The sequence below is a fragment of the Anguilla anguilla genome, chromosome 7 (assembly GCF_013347855.1).
Source record: "Anguilla anguilla isolate fAngAng1 chromosome 7, fAngAng1.pri, whole genome shotgun sequence".
NCBI lineage: Eukaryota > Metazoa > Chordata > Actinopteri > Anguilliformes > Anguillidae > Anguilla > Anguilla anguilla.
In genome coordinates this window covers 43,163,193-43,180,735 of record NC_049207.1, presented here as the reverse complement: position 1 = coordinate 43,180,735, position 17,543 = coordinate 43,163,193, and the positions used below count along the sequence as shown (strand labels likewise).

Sequence of the window (17,543 nt, the reverse complement as noted above, 5' to 3'; positions counted from 1 at the left end):
AATGTTGAGAAAAGGGGATTGTGTGTGGCTTCTAAGGTATTAAATACCTTGTAATGTATTAAATACAATCCCTAATTGCTCTACCTTGGCATGAGTTATATCTCAAGAGCCCTCTGCTATTTTTTAACCCATCTGTTTGTCATTACAGGGAGAGCTCAACCTTACTCATAATTGCAAGGTTCATTTGCAGGAAATATGTCATTTTCTTTTCTTTTGTCGACCAGATGCCTTTAACCATGGCTACTTCACATTTTGTACATATCCTCTTAGAAAAAGGAGTTCAATTTCAGTATGTTGCTGCTCAAGGACACATCATGCTCCATTCTACAGTTGAGCTTTTAGCTCCCTATATAACTATATACCACACTGCCAGGAGTGCTGGGGTCTAGGACAATGGTTGAATATGAGATTATAACTAAGAGTGATAAATTACAGGTGACACAGACATTGCCCATCAGAAAGCAACTGTGACAGCATCTGTTAATGCAATATTTTCCCTAAAGATGATATGTCTCTGTCAGGGTTTGGGACAGAAGCACCCTTAAGGAATTTGTTCATTTGTTTTCTGTTGAATTTGTTTTCTGTGACTGAATCCAGATCAAAGCAGTTAAGTCTGCCCTAAAGGCAAATAGACAAATATGTATGCCTTCAGGCCAGAACCAAGCCCTTAATAACCAAGTTATTACACATTCATATCTTGATGCTGCTGACTTCTGGATGTGACATGAATAACATTTTTGAATAACTCACCCTCTCATTGCCACCTTGTGGCTGAGTTTGTCATCATCTGGGTATGAGGGAATTACTTTCCCTCATTAAAAAGTGATTATTAAAAATAATGTTAGATACATTTGCTGTTTTTTAAAAGATATTTTAGCTTCCTTTCTTTTGGAGAATTTTATGCTAACATGCCAGTATTTTACTCCAAAATGCAACCTCTGTCCAACATGATCATTTGCAATATAGCACATTACAGAAAATGAAAGCATACGTTTTCATATATGTTTTCATCAGACTAATTTAAAATATTGTTACATTCTTCATGGCATGCATTGCTACACTACTTCAGACATAATGTGATAAATAATTCAATCGACATAAAATGTGTCTAATTAGGAAAAATTGCAGGTCGTCACAATTCAGGAGCTGAAGTGACTTCGGGAACAAAACAGGAGTTATGTCATACACTTACGTCAAAGAACGGCAGCATGGGATTAGTAGTTCTCGCCAGACAGAGGCTAATGACGCTTGTGTGTAGGGTTGGTTTGTGGAGGCTCGTGCTGCAACTGTATGAAAATGGCGGATACACTGACAGACGGACTAGCACAGCAAAAGGAGGCGGCCAGTGATGAGGAGAGAGGGAAATATCTTCGGAATAGGACTGCAAGGTCGGGGAATAGCAGCAGCACTCCAGACATGACCGAAACGTTGGGGTTTTGCGGAAGAAATGCTGTCAAAAAGGAGAGAGAGAATCACTCAGGTGTGTAAAACTCTCCCAACGAAGTACGGAGCCGAGTAGAGAACACAGCTAAGTTAGCTAACTAACTTAGACAATTGGCTAGTTAACTAAGGTATATGATATTGTATGTACTACAGTTTCTGCTTGTATTAAATTATTTTTGAGGGTTTACTTTTAAACATGTAAGTTACACTTTTCGATCTTTGGCATAAAACACGGACGCCTGAATCGGGGAGCAGCTCGCATGGTACAACTGATTTATTGACTACTGTAACTGTTAGGTTTCATGTAACGTAGGCGGCTAAATTCAAACATGACTACAGTGCCATGTATTCTGGTTAACCCGATACATGTTTTGCTATCCAGCTAACTGACTTATTGAACGATTTTGTCAACGGAATATGAGGTATAGTGATTAGTTACTATATGCATCCAATTTGCCATGGTTAGCTAGAATTATTTATGCGTCGACACCCATGGAGTAGGCTAAGTTCATCGAGGAAGAGGAAACTGTGGGAGACTGGCCTAATTTTACCTAACTACTCGTTGCAAATGAATCTTCTGGTCCACTTGGCTATATATATAAGCCCTTCTCAGAAATCTGTGGAGATAGCTAGGTAACGGTAAATCTGGCAGGTTCTCCGTACGTAGCAACAAGCATGTAATCCAGCACAGCCGTACACACTGATAACGTAAAGCGTTGGTGGCTGCTCATCTAACGTTAATACATTTCAGGCAGGGTTAGCTAGCTGCAGACAAATTAGAGGGTCATCTCGCTTAATGTCGAAAGGTATTGTTTAGTGACTACCTTGAAGGCTACATCATAAACCATTTAAGATGGAAGTGACAGTGACTGTTGTGTGGGGTCATGTAAGGTAAGAAGCAGCATCAACACGAAAATGGGCGGGATTAAGATGTTTTCCTGTCTTCTCTAATCCTGATTGGATATCATCAACTCGGGCTTGTAGACGTCACATTGTGGTCTAGCAACATGTAAACACAGAGAGAAACGGAACTGTGGCTGCCGATGTGAACCATTTTGCAGTTGCATTGTTGTGTTGGAATTTTTTGTTGGATATTTTAGCCAGTGCGTCTATAATGTTAAATCAACTGAACTCCGTGTAATATCTGTATACAAGGAATCTGGGTGTGAAGTGGACATAGATTAATCTTTAATAATAGCTGGAATTGATACGCTTTGACTTCGAACTCTCTAGTTTTTCCGGTTTTCTTTTAACTGGACTACTGTTAATTTGCACAAGTATAATAAACTGTACTGTTCATTGGTAGTCAGCATAAAAGGATGCAGTCGGATACATGTCTCGCTGGTCATGCGACATGGTACCTTAACAAGGGTATAATTATATGATACAGACGTCGCCTCAGTCTAGCTCTAGTGGTGCTGGCTAACTATGTGAAAGTACCTTTTGTACGTCGCTTTAGCTAACACTTTGTGCCAAATGACTAAGCTGTAAATTGTGGAGTATTTGAAGCGTTATTAACCTATGCTGACAAGCCTTTTATAATTAATCCCCTGGCATATATTTTTTTCTGGGATTACTGCTATACTGAATTTTAAACTCATGATTTCAAGAGCACAGAAAAGAATACCATTACGCCACGTTTCTTAAATTTGGTTCTCCAACTGAAGGGCAAAAGCACATCACATTTAGACTTCTCACTTTTCCTCCCAGTGCGATTTTTGAGACGTTTTGACATATTGTTACTCCTCGTCAGACCTGGGCCATAAAAACCACACCTTTAAATTTCCAATATTTGTGGCTGTATTCTGTGTAGCTATTTCCTGTTGAGATGTTTAAAGATATTTCATTTTCTGTCATGTGATACAGTGTGTTACCTACATAGATCACCTGCTCACCTGACGCCTGGCATGTTATTTATTTTTTCGCTGTCCATATCATCATCATCATGTGTAAATATGTTCTTCATGTTGGTGAAAAGAGCCATGCTAAAAGTCAGTTGAATACAGATAATCTGTCGTTGTCTGTACCAAGGAATAATCTTTCCAACACAGTTCCCAGACTCAGACAAACACAGTTATAAAAATGAATAATACAACCAATTATTGGTGCAAAACAAATACCATGACCAATCACTAGTCATGTTACAGGTTTTGCATGTGGTAAAGGTACTGCACATGCCAAAGGTAAGTCAAGCCCTTAGTGTGAAGTATATTTGGCATTCTAATGATTTAATGAAGAGTTTAGGCAAGAACTACACTTTCAGTGTGTTTTGTGTTTTCCCATAACTCAGCCTTTGGCATTGTGGGAACTCACCCAGACTGTGCCACTAGACACAGTTCAAGAAAAGCTCATTCAAAGCCTCCATGGGATATTATGACTGTACGGCGAGACTGAAAAATTTTGCACTGAAAGAACGCATCTTTCTTTTTATTGCATGAATGTATGTTAGTCCACAAAAGAACAGACAGTTATGCTTTCTCTTGTTATGTGCAACCAATACAAAATTAGCAGTGAGTCTCAGTGTGTGGTGGGGCAGTGCAGTCTATTCCACAGAGAGACCAGAGGTGAGTGTTTTAGGAAGACTGCGATGGAAAGGGGCTTCGCGCTGAAACGGCTGTTGTACTGTTTCCTTATTGCGCTCAGATCTTTCACTGGTGCGGTTCATACGGAAGGAGCTGACGCGGGGGTACTTCCTGGAACACAACGAGGCGAAGTACAAGGAGCGCAGGGAGAGGGTGTACACCTGCATGAAGATCCCCCTTGAGCTGGAGAAGGTAGGGTCCAACCACAACCCCCTGGAGCAGAGTGCGGCACGCGTGCTCACACGTACACATACACACACACACACACTCAAACAGACACACACACACACTCACACACACACACATACACACACACACTCAGGCACACACACACTCATGCGCTCACACTCACACACACATGCGCTCACACACACTCACACATACGCTCACATGCAAGCACACACACACACACATGCACTCACATACGCTCACATACACACGCACACTCATGTGTACACTCGCATAAAAACACACACACACTCATGTACATGAGGACATACACAAAGACATTTCATTATCTGACACTGATTAGATGAATATGTTGACATGGCATAATTTATTTAAAGGTATTCAGAGAGGCATTCCAAATATAATGTTTGATGTTATATTAGCTTATGCTAACAAATGTTAATATTCTGCTTGTGAAACTATTCCTTAATTCTTTGCTGCAGAAGTAGTTTGCAAACATGACATACATTTTTGTATAAAATAAGCCAATTTCCGAATCATGGGTCATGTATAACTGACTCTGAAATGCAGTATAGTCTAAATAAGCTGCATCTGGAGTGTGAATTTGAATAGATTGTGTGAATTGTGGATAATGTAAGAATATTTAAAAAAGGATCACCAGACCCTAATAAGCATTACTGTAGGAATATGTAGTATAATTTTCATTATTATTTCATATCTTTAAATGTGTTTCATTTTAACAATCAGGAGTGTAATTATAAACAAGAGTTGATGCCATATGTTTTCTCTGTTGTTTTCAGTCTTCTTGAATGAACAGGCCAGATCTGGGTCAAATAAGTATTTGTTTTGGATTCAAATACTTTTCTGTGCTCTGTTGATATTGCCTGGTGTAATTGAGCCTGCCAAAATGACCAGGAGCTGGGGTTTTCACTTCTTGAGAGTACTTAATTGGTTTCAGTGCACCAGACAAGATCAGTAAAGCGTAGAAAGGTATTTGAATTTAAAACAAATACATATTTGACCCAGGTCCAGAACAGACTTTGTGAGTACTCAGGTGTTGCTTACACTAAATTCCAGCTCTGTAGCTGAATGCCAAGTCTTTCAAGCTGTATAATGATCCATGCCACGAACATGCCGTCACTAATTCCACAGAAAGGGTCGTAGCGCCTGCTGGTACAGCATTGTCTCAAGCGTTTCGTTAGCGTTCACGCTACGTCAGGCACGGGGCCCCCATAAACCCCAGCTGGGGTTTTTTTAATGCTGCTCAGAGTCTAGCTGTCGAGGTGCATCAACCTCCACCGGTACAGGATCCCCGCAGTGACCCGGGAGCTGTCGCCTTTTCCGCTCATTGAGAGCCGCTGCGGGCGCCTGTCGTCCAGCAGGACGCGAAGTTGGCCTGGCGACGGTGACACTTTCCCCCAGAGCCAAAGACACTGCACACGTCACAGGGTTTCAGTTATAGCCGCATCTTCTCCACACGAGCATTTTTGCCCTCAGCGGACATCTTGCTTTTAACACCAATGCTTTGGGCTGTGGCCTTCTTTAGTGGTCTCATCAGAACCTTGCGGGTGTGCCTGGTTAATGTAGTCCTTTTTTGTTGGTTTCACATTCTGTTTGACGTTTCTATTACTTCATGTTCAGACTGCTTCTGACCATTGAATTTAACAGTTTTATCCCATTCTCCACCAGAGGGAGCTAAAGCCCATAGTACATTTAATTCAGATCAATGAAAAAAGGAAATGAGTTTACACATGCGACACTAAAAATACCCATGTTTTAGTCTAGAAGACAAACCAGGAAGCGCAGGACTGTTGGTACTTTGGATAATCCCACCTGCTAAATGTAAATATATAAAAAAAATTTAAAAATCGAAATCCTGCATGAAATTTGCAATACGTGTAAGTAATACTGCAGGTATGGCAGAAGGCTTTATGTCAGGTGTAAACCAAACATGGCACATCGCCCAGGTAACGCGTCGCTAAGCGCGGTGGCAGAAGTAAGCTGTAGGGTTGTTCTTCAGCAGCAGGGACTGGGAGTCCTGTCACGATTAGTTATGGGGAAACAGACGGAGCAGTGCACATGCAAATCCTACAGGAAGAACCTACTGCAGACTGCTGAATATCCAAAACTTGGCTGAATATAAAAGTCCCAGCAGAACAGTGATGCAAAGTGCCAAAGCTTAACAAGAAGAAAGTGAATGTCTCTCAGTGACCGAGTAAAATTTAGATAATTTAACTTGATGCAAAGCACGCGACATTGGTTGTGACTAATCCAAAAACCGAATAATGTAGTAATGTAAAAAGACTCATGGCTTAAATTGCTGCCAACTTCTACGAAGTATCAACTCTGCAACTGGACAGTGAACATATTTGTTTTTGAGGATACTTTTCCGGTTCTTTTATCTGATATTTCACTTCTTTCAGCCATAGAAGTGTTCAGTTTGTGCCTTCAGGTTTTGAGTAAAATATTCCCTTTAAAAAGATGTGTGTTCATTATTTTTTGTTCAATGAATTGGAACCACGTTGGAAGGCATCAAACATAAGCCGTTGAAATCTCCCTGGATCAGAACGTCCAGAAAAACAAAAAGTACAGAGCTTCAGGGGGATTTCAGCCATTTTTCCGTTGCTGTCCTTTGAATTTCATCAAGCACTGAATATTAAGGTTCGTGGGAAACTGAATATTTCAGAATCGACGGACTGGAAAATAAGCCTTTTGTGTTTTTTAATCAGGAAGCCGTTGCTTTGAGTTATTAAGCCTTGTTCTTCAGTAGATTCTTTGAAACCGTACTGCGGCTACGCTATCCTCGTTTTTCGTTCCGTTCTCAGGATGTGGGTACATATTAATAAGGAAGTGGCTCCATTCACCTGGTTGAGCAGCTAGCATCGGTGGAGCTCAAAGCAGACATGGCGGGGAGCCAATGAGCACGCAGGCCAGATCCTGAGAACAGAGCAGCAAACCAGTGCAGCGCAGCTAAGCTTTCACCATCTGTATTATATTTGAATAGGGGTGCGTGCAAGTGTGTTTCTGGCTGTGTTTGTCCGTATGTCTATCTGTGGGCCTGTTTTTGGTACAGAGCTCCAGACCAGACCAGACAGGGGTTTTTTCTGCATAGAGAAATCTTTGCCGTGCACCAGAGCAAAATTTTCAAGCAACAAAGTGGTAAAGTGGAAACAAGACACAACAGGAAATAGTTCAATGCAAATAATGTGGCATGACCCTATGTGCGACCGTTAGCACTAGCCCAGTGATGGGGAGCTCCAAAGACCCATTTCATGCCAGGAAAAACCCTGCCAGATATTGCAGTCTGCCATTTGGTTATGTCTTAAGTAACTGTAAAATAGTGTCTGCACAGCAAACATTAGCTTCCTGCTGCTGGTATCAACAGCTTAAATAAATTTGTCTCCCATTTTCATCTCTTCCGATCTCATATCTGATCTGACCGTTATAACGATTGGTGATAAAACAGTTTCCTGTCCAGTAGCTGACATTTTAACCCTTTACAGTGCAGTATTAATGTGTGGCCAGTATATTGGTGCACTTTTCTTAGCATCTTTTGTTTCCCACCTTCCTGCACTCTGTGGGGAACCATCTGGCGGAGCTGGTGTGACATCACTGTTGCTGCACTGCGCAGTCCATCATAATAGCCGCGCAGTCTGTCGTCATAGTTGCGCAGGCCGTTGTCATAGCTTCACAGTCCATCGTCGTAGCTGCTGCTGTGGATTGATTCTCTGACAGCTTGTAGTTTGAAAAGGAAGCAGTTTTATTCAATTACATACATTTGCATCTGTGTAGCGTGCAATTTACTCTGCTCCTGTTTAAGAAAAGGCCAAAACTCCTGAATGGACTGTTGGAAAAATATGCTCATTTCACTTGTTTGTTAAAGTGCAAGGGGTCACACTGGTTATCACATGACCTGGATAAGAAATTCAATATTGTGAAATTCTGCGAAACAGAATCTAATAAATCAGTCTTACGGTGCAGACATTCTGCGTACTGGTTCTTCTTAACAAAGCACAGCCTGTCTCTGCTATCTCTCAGCTGTTTGAGCCAGTTGGAGTTTCTGTCATTTTGAAAAGTGAGCACATGCACAGAAACAATAGGCCTTTCAAAGCACTACTCTGATTTATACAAAGCAAAAAACTTACGTGAAGTGACATGATAGCCACTGGGCTAGACCCTCCTTCCAGTTTTTTAATGTACTATTTCCATTTTGGTGTATGTTTTCGATTGGCCCTGACAGTTTTCAAGTGCAGTTAAGGATATTTCTTTATATTTAGAGACTTTTTCGACAGCCAAGGGGTCGTACATGAAAACAGATCATTTTTGTATAGAATTTCTTCGCAATTATTATCATGCTTATCAGTGTTAATATTGTGCCGGTTCTGCTCAGTTCTAAGCAGCGCATACTCTTCACTATTGTGACCCCATGTATTAATGTTGATATGGAATACCAGGCATCAATTTTCTTGAGCCACAGGATAATGACAGCTGTGACTTGATTTACTGTTGAATTCTCGCTGCATTCAGTGTTCATTTCAGACTTTGTCCACAACCAAGTTCAGGGACCACAGCTTGCAAAATATTGCACATGCCTGGATCGTTTTTTGAATTGTGTTGCATGCTCGTCGTAACGTCTCAAGACAGAAAGTTGGCCGACCTTTGGCCCTTATCTGTCCGAAGGGGCGTCTTGCTGTTGCGAAACCCGCTGGTTTGGCTGTACCGCCGCGGACGCAGGGCGGGAGAGGAGAGGAGACGGCGTCTCAGCCGCCGGTGGCTCTTTCCCCCGCGTCCCGTCCGCCATGCTTTACCCGCCGGCGCTGCGCTTTCTCTTTCAGCTGATGATTTTCGGGTTCTTCCTGTGCCTGGACGCCTTCCTGTACATCTTCACCCTGCTGCCCCTCCGGGTCCTGCTGGCCCTCACCAGGCTCCTCACCCTGCCCTGCTGGGGGCTGCGGTAAGTGCTGCTCAAACCTCCCGCCACTCCACCCCCCCCCCCACCCTGCCGCACCGCGTACACACCCGCCCGTCCGTAAGCCGCGAGGGAACGCAAAACAAGGGCCGATCCGTCTCAGGATTTTGCTCCAGCCTCTGCTCTTAATTATTTAATTGGCTCAATTGTATCCTGATCTGGCACTTAGGCGTAAGCACCAGCTACGGCTGCAGACTGCAAGCGTATCATAAAGAGTTTATTTTACAGGAGTGTACCAGTGTAGTTTATATAGCTGTGAGAACTAAAACTAAGGTAGTTGGCTGGAACTAAAACCAGAACACGGATCAGCCATCCTGCTCCGCTCTCTGAGTGGTGGAAGATGGGAATGATTTGGAGAAGGGTTCTGTGCGTGATTACAGTCTCCGCTACTTAATGCAATCCTTTTAACCTCCTAATTAAAGCTGTATTTGTTATGGGTATGTGAGCAGAATTACAACAGTATTCAGTTGGAATAGCCCGTTGTTCACAGATGGCTGTGTCTCACAATTACCATTTTGCTGTATTCTTTTTGAATAGTGTATCTCTGCACATGGCTGCGTGGTGCTTCTCATAAAAGTATGACTGTAGTACAAAACACAATAGATGCCTTCTCTGTGTCAGAGGTCATTATCCCCGAGGCCATTGCATGATGCTGTAGTTTAGAAAGGCACTATTGTGCATGGAAAAGGCAACTTTAAGGTTAAGTCATTAGCATTTCGTGATAGCCTGAGGTACAAAGAGCACAGAGTCCCCAAACCTAAAGGAGCCACGGAAGTATTTTCAGAACCGATATGCAGGTTGTCAACCTTCCTGAAATCTATCTATCTATCTGTCTGCCTGTCCGTCCATTCATCCATTTCCGTTTTGGTTTCTCAACTTTCAGGCAAACTTTGCGAACTGCCTCAGGCTGGTCGTGCTGAGACAGTGTGCTAGATGTACAGTAGCTTAGCATCCCTGGAGCAGCCGCGCTGCTCCGCTTTCCTTTTTGGGCAGAGTCCAAGGCCTTTTGTCTCCCAGAAAAATTACACAGTGGAGTCACCACGCTTCCCAAGCCAGCTTGGATATGGATTTTCACAGCTGCTGTACATCTTAAATGCACAGTTGTAATTGTACGCTGTTGTACAGTATATGGCCTGCGCATTGTAATACGATTTTCCCATCGGAGTAATGGCTGGTTCGATATTCATATTTTTGATGGTACATTTGAATTAGGCCTACTTGAGATGGAAATATCTAGCAGATGTTGGGATGAAGGAACTGGCTGCGGAACGTTGCGGACTGGGGTACCATGGGACACTGCTGGGAGGGAGGGAGATGTGGCAATTCTGGGTATGCACCCTAATTTGCCACAGGGAGAGGGAGAGGGAGGGAGGGAGGGAGGGAGGGAGGGAGGGAGAGAACGCACAACAAGATGAACACAAATAAACAAACAGCTTCTCCCTTCTCCCTCATGGGTTCCAGGCAAAAACAATAAACTAAAACAAATACAAACAGAGCGATAGCTTTTCAGCTTGCTGCTCTTAGCTGGCCAGCTTTTCAACTGACCAGCTTCTATGCATTTCTTTCACTTTGTCATCTGTGCTTGGACAAACAAAAACCCTAAAACAAGACTTGCTCTCTCGGTGTGTGCTCCTGTATTGTGGAGAGGGACGCACCATTAAGCACCTGGGCTGATTAGCTAACACAACCCGGGTGCTTGTGTTCTCTCTACCAATAGGCGTGGCTGAGACAAATCCACTCCTCCGATGGACCAAATGCCACACGTCTTCTGAAATAAGTAACAGCCTTTGCTGAAGGACACAAGGTGACCACTGTCTGCTGCTACTGTAGTTTATGTAGCCTACTTGGTGTACAGCAGCTGTGTTCTTTACCTGTGTCCCTATAGCTGTAGCCTATATGTTAGATATATTTTCCTGCCGCTGTGTACTTTAGCTATGTATTCGTAAACTGTAGTTGTGGACTTTATCCATGCATTAATAGATATATTTGTGTCATGCTATTTGTTCATAGTGATATACTTCAGTTATGCATTCATACTGTAGCCGTGCATTTTAGACATACATATAATTTAGTTTTGTGCTCCTGGACTGTAGCCGTCCAACTTATTTTTGTGTTCCTGTAGCAGCGGTGTACTTGTTGTTCTGTAGCTGAAAACAGAGCTGTGTTCTGTAGCTGTTCGAGATGATGCTATCGGGGCACCTTAGAACCAGAGAAGTTTGCTCAGGACAGATAAGCCATCTGTGTAGGCAGCTCATCATGGATGCATACAAAGGCATGGTACACATGTTCGGTGTTAAATCAACTCTTAACAGTGTACCTGCTGTCCCTATCTGGCTCATATGTACTCTGTAGGAGTTGATTTAACACCAGGCATTTTACTGCGTGCCCCTGTACTGTGTGGCAAAACCTGCACTCATTTATTTTCTTTACACTCACTGTCACTTTTCAGAGGGTACATTTTCTCCCACAGAACATAGAGATAAAAGTAATTTATATCCGGTAGCAACAAGACTGAAAATAAAGAAATACATAATTTAAAAAAAGGAATTTTAGAAGCATTTACAGAACAAAACTATCCTTCAATTTTCCAAAAAATTCCATACAACCAGTATTTCTCTTGTTTTGAGTTTGAATAATTTTTTATACCCTTGAGCCATTTGCATTGCCTGAAATGGTGCATTTAAAACCCAGCAATAAAAACGGTTTGATTAATGTAGGTTTCCCTGGATACAGGAGCCTGCTGAGCCAATTAATAATGCAGCCCAATAAAGATTTTGCATACTACAGCAAAAAACCCCAGGAAACCTAGCGCACCTGCTGATGCGGTCGATCCGTGCCGTGATGCTGCAGTACGCGGCCTGAATACGTTAGTTTCTTATCTGTGCGCCGTAATCTCCAAGGGAACCTAGAGGCATTTTAAGACCAGCCTTTTCAAAAAATAAATAAATAAAAAATATAAAAAATGCACCAGTCTGATTTGAACTGCGGCATCTCTCAAACTGACACGAGATCAGTTTCAGTTGATTTTTCTGGACCGCACAACACATCCCAAAAATGCAAATGCCGTTTGATTTATTTATTTACTACGTCTTTCGTCAGTGCATCCATCTGATCACGGAATCGCTAATTGCGTCGTGCTTGGTTCCTCTGCTGCTCGCGCGGTTGTGGATTATGACTTCGGTAGCGAGAGACCGCGCAGGGGAATGCACTGGGAGGCGTCTCCACCAAGCAGTAAAAATGATCTGTGGCGCCCATCCTGTAACGATCCCGCACAATCACATATTTCTTGCTTTTGGGGTGTTCAAATTTGTAAGCAGAGAAATAATGCTTATACCTTTTGAAGTAGGCTGTCCTTTCTGGACACCAGAATTTAAGGTCCGATGTGGCATTAACTAGTCTCACCTGATTGGTGAATATATAAACAGCCTGGCAATTGTGCTGTGAACTTGGTCTCCAAATGACCCATATCAAATCCTCCTCCCGGTGGGCAAGATGTCACTTACAATCTGAACTGAATATAATACTCTAAGTAGCATAGCTTTCAGTTATTTCTATTTATTATTATTGATAGATTAACTTTAAAAAATGATGGCAGGGTCTCTCCGAGCCATCGGTTCCCCATGAAGCCGTCAAGTGTGTGCTGCACAGTACTTTCAGAGTGTAAGATTTCTTTGAGTACCTGCTCGTTCAGTTTGATGAAGCTCTGATACCGGGTTGTGAGGTGCAACGGCAGCTGAAATCCCCTTCCGTGTAGCTAATGGTGTCCTGAATGCACTGTAACTCAGTCCTAATAGTCAGACGGGTTTCAGCAGCCTGTGTATTGCGTCGAGCGCAGGGGAGATCTCCAGGGACGCTCTTTCCTCCGCTCTTTTGTCTTTTTGTTCCTGTGGCCGCTGCAGCTGGGATGCAGGCAAGAGAGGTTGTAATTGGAGAGGCAAGAAGGAAAGAAAGCTGCTCTTAGGACAACACATGAAAACAGACTTCATTATTTCCCCGATAATGATGCGGGGGCCGTGGTCAGACAGTGTCTGCAGCTAAATTCAATTTAAAAAAAAAAAAAAAGTCAAAATAACTAGAAAAAATTGTTGTGTACTTTCCACCAATGTTTGCTTAAAATGTCTGAAACTGACTTGTGTGAAGCTGCCAGAATCCACAGGAGCTTCGAAGGCCCCGTGCAATCATATACTAACACTAACTAAAACATAAACTTTTAACAGTTATATATTTATAAAGAACCAAATAAGACATTAAACATTAAATATATTTTATTCAGTTGAGATTTCAAATGAGTTGTTTTCAGGTTGAAACCTATGAAGTTCTCTGTACTTCTGGCTACAGAAAGATTTGATATTGGTTATTTTGAGACCGTGCTTATCACAGAATTTACCCCTTTGCACACATGCCAAATCTGGCCTCGAGGTGCCCCTGTCCCCCGCGGGCGTCCCCCCGGAGCCGCCATTTCCGCTACGATTCCGGAAGCGAACAACAAACGATGCTCCGCGGCGCCGGTTGGCGGATCACCGCACGTCCTCAGTGAAGGACACCGCACAGCGGGGCTGCCAAACCCCGTTCCCGGAGATCTTCAGGATGGTAGACCTCACGCCTCATTTAACACACCTCATTTAACAGCTAGGCATTCCTACGAGCTGGCAGTTGGTAGAGTCCGGTGTGCCAAATTAGGGTTGAAATGAAAACCTGCAGGATGGTAAATCTCCAGGAACAGGGTTGGGCAGCCCTGCTGTGGAACATGGATACTCCAATCCGGCCCTCGAGTCCAAATCCAGCCCAGGTTTTCTTTTCTCACAGGTAATTAACTGAAGTCAGTGGTACTGATGATTGACCAAACTGTCATCACGCCTGACTCCCAGGTGAAGGCAGGGTGGAAAACCAGCAGTTCTCCAGGCCCTCGAGGGGCGTGATTTGAGTAACGAGGTCGTAGAGCGAGACAGCATTCCGTATGTATTTGTTAGAGTATCTCACCACCAGATGGCGCCGCTATGCTTATACAATGCAGATGAGCGCTGTTATTTTCTCATTTATTGTCATTGAGCCCAGTAAAATTGCAGAGCCAAGGAGTATGGACACAGAAATTTAAACAGAAACTGATTAAAGTCAACATGCCAGTGCTGTGCGTGACATGGTTTTGTGCAGTCTCTCATTGCCTTCTGTAAAAGCACAGCGTATGCTGCAGCTTCAGCACCAATGACGAAGTGTTTTCTGTGCATGGATGATAATGGCAAAATACCAATACATTCTGCTCATGTTGTACTTTCTGTGCTATATATTGCACCACTGTGCCTGATTCTCCCATCGGCAGGAGCTGTGCTGTAGCTGAGTTATAACCAGATGAGTTGAGCTTGAAGCTGACTGTATTTTCAGTAATTAAAGTGTCATTAGTCATTTGTGGACACACTCCTTTGACTGTTTAAGTTGCTCTTTATAGCCTCCTAAGACACGGCAGAAAAAAAAAAGTTTTAAGTATTTTAATATTTTTGACACAATACAAGTGTCTTGGACGACAAAAACGTTTCAGTGAAAATATTTTCAAAAAATATTTCTGTTATTGTGTAGGTTTCAGCATAGTAGAATACATGATTCTGTAGATTTAAGACCAGCGACTCATGTCCTATACAGGGGACAAGAAGGAATTTTCGAGTCTTATGAGGATATGGTGTTTGTTCATTTGACTCTACTGTCATCATTTCACAAGTTGCATAAATTGTCATTATTAGGTGTCCCGGCTCTTTTAAAATACTGGCAAATCAAACCCGAGGAACATTTTTAGTCAGTCGCCCTGAACGCAAACCAAGTCAGCGGCTCGCAAAGCTGACTCATAAGTGCTCGGTACATCCACCGGTAGTTTTCCTCCTCCTTGCGCCTTACATCAGCGAAGAAGCAGGCTCTTAAAATACCCACGCAGGACGTTAACCCTGTCAGTTCTTCGAGGAGGTGTGTGTACAGCAGGGCTGCCCAACCCTGTTCCTGGAGATCTGCTGTACTCTAGCTTTTCACTTTGACCCTAATTTGGCACGCCTGACTCTACTAATTAGCAGCTCAAAGAGATCTCTAGCTGTCGAATGAGGTGTGCTTTGTTAGGGTTAGAGTTAAAGCCTGCAGGACGGTAGATCTCCAGGAACACGGATGGGCAGCCCTGATGCACAATATGTGACGGAGCGTCGCGAAGGTGCAGGTGACGTACGCTTGCATGACCCATCTGTTGACGTTAGCAAACGGAGCCCCTCCCCCCCTGCTCCATGCGGAGCAGATTGGATGACACCGTCGCTCGCATCGCCAACGGATGATACCGCCCGACGGCGGGCAGTCTGTGCCTTCGCCGTCCGCAGAACGCGAAAACACGCGCTCTCCGCTCTTCACGCTCATCAGAGTTAATCAATGTTTTCACTGTTTGAATGCATTCGCTTTCTTTTTTTTTTTGATGGTTTTGTATGGTTGTAGATTTTTCTAGCTTTAGGTTTTTTCTGATTTGTGATAATAAATCTCTCTCTCTCTCTCTCTCTCTCTCTCTCTCCCGTGTGTGCATGTGTATACATGCGTGTGTGCGTATGTGTGCTTGTTCATTTGTGAATGCTTGTGTTTGGATATTTGCGTGCTTATTTGTGAATGTGCATACATGTGTACGCATGCTTGCATACTTGTGAATGCTTGTGTGTGTGTGCGCGCATGCGTATGTGTGTGTGTGTGTGTGTGTATATGTATGTGTGTGTGTGTGTGTGTGTACGCCTGTGCATTTGCAGTGGGTCTCGGCTCCTGCAGCCTGCCCAGGTGTGCGACATCCTGAAGGGCTTCATCCTGGTCCTCTGCTACTTCATGATGCACTACGTGGACTACTCCATGATGTACCACCTGATCCGGGGTCAGTCCGTCATCAAACTCTACCTCATCTACAACATGCTGGAGGTACTGCAGTCACCGGCACCCGCTCCGTCCCAACCTGCGGAGGCGTACGCGGTTTAGGTCACACCCACAGAGACAGTCGCGCCTCCCCAGAGCACGGGGGCAGCCCCAGCACACCGCAAAACCCCGCGGCTGTAGCTTTCACTAATGAACCGAACACTGAACTGTGAATTACGCAAAAGATGTGGTTTGTTTTAGACCGAAGAAGCAATTGAAAGAATATGTAATTACGACGTCCCTCAGGTTTAAATTTGATATTGAATGTTATGACCAGACCTCTTGACGTTATAATTGAATGAACACCGCTGTTGAAGTCTAGCCCTCTTTCTAAAATGTATATTTGACTTATCTTATTGTAATACGGTTGAAATGAAAGACTACCGTAATTTGAACGCGTCCCTTTTTAACGGGGCTCGGTGTGACGCGGCTTTGGGGCGTGAAAGGCGAAGCAGACGGCGGTTCTGTTCAGTGAATCACGCGGCCTGCGCTCCCCGGCGCAGGTGGCGGATCGTCTGTTCTCGTCCTTCGGGCAGGACATACTGGACGCTCTGTACTGGACCGCCACGGAGCCCAAGCAGAGGAAGCGGTCCCGCATCAGGGTCATCCCTCACTTCCTGATGGCCGTGCTCTACGTGTGTATCCTTTGACTGCAAAGCATTGTGGGGAAGGGGCCTTTCGGCATATAGGCTACACATTGATACAGGGCAATGCAATGCTCCCATTTTAGGAATATTTGCTCCTAAAAATTGACGTGCACTAACTGGAAAAATAATTTAGGGGGGTATCTACTAATTGGGATGCATTAGTGTGCTGAAAAAGTTTTCAACTTCAGTTGTAGTTGTGGACACAAGTCACGAGTTGTAGTTGTAGACACACATTGAGTTTTAGTTGTAGACACAAGTCAAGTTGTAGTTGGAGACACAAGTCAAGTTGTAGTTGGAGACATGAGCTGAGTTGTAGTTGGACACACAAGTTGAGTTGCATCTTTCCTCAACTGCCATTTCCCAGTCCTCCATGCCATTCTAATTATGGTCCAGGCCACAACGCTCAACGTGGCCTTCAACTCCCACAACAAGTCGCTGCTCACCATCATGATGTCCAACAACGTGAGTATCCCGTTCCGCGGCGAAGGGACGCTGTGCTCTTTCGGCTGGCAAAATATTTGCGGTTGCGGTATTTTTGTTGAATTATGGGACGAAATCTCTCAATAATTTATGAGCCCTGCAGCGTTGGAGTCCACTGTACCATTAGACATTCAGAGGGTGCGGCTAAAAATAGTCTGTGTTATGCGGTGTGTTTGGAAGGGTTGGTTGTGTGGGAGGACGGCGCTCTGTTGCATAAGGCTGGAATTACACCAGGAGCGGAGTGAACACGTACCGGACGCCACACACACACACACACACACACACACACACACACACACACATATAGGCAAAGTTTTGTTT

General features: G+C 43.7%; 1 protein-coding gene across 1 annotated transcript in view; it reads left to right on the top strand.

Annotated features, from left to right (window-relative positions):
• Positions 1-1,224: 1,224 nt before the first annotated feature.
• Positions 1,225-17,543, top strand: part of tapt1a (transmembrane anterior posterior transformation 1a) — a 37,648-nt gene continuing 21,329 nt past the window's right edge. The window contains exons 1-6 of the mRNA XM_035426462.1: positions 1,225-1,480; positions 4,087-4,217; positions 9,050-9,168; positions 15,939-16,101; positions 16,599-16,734; positions 17,107-17,204. Of these exons, the coding sequence (XP_035282353.1) occupies positions 1,291-1,480; positions 4,087-4,217; positions 9,050-9,168; positions 15,939-16,101; positions 16,599-16,734; positions 17,107-17,204 (837 nt within the window). The 5' untranslated portion in view covers positions 1,225-1,290. The remainder of the gene's footprint in view (positions 1,481-4,086; positions 4,218-9,049; positions 9,169-15,938; positions 16,102-16,598; positions 16,735-17,106; positions 17,205-17,543) is intronic.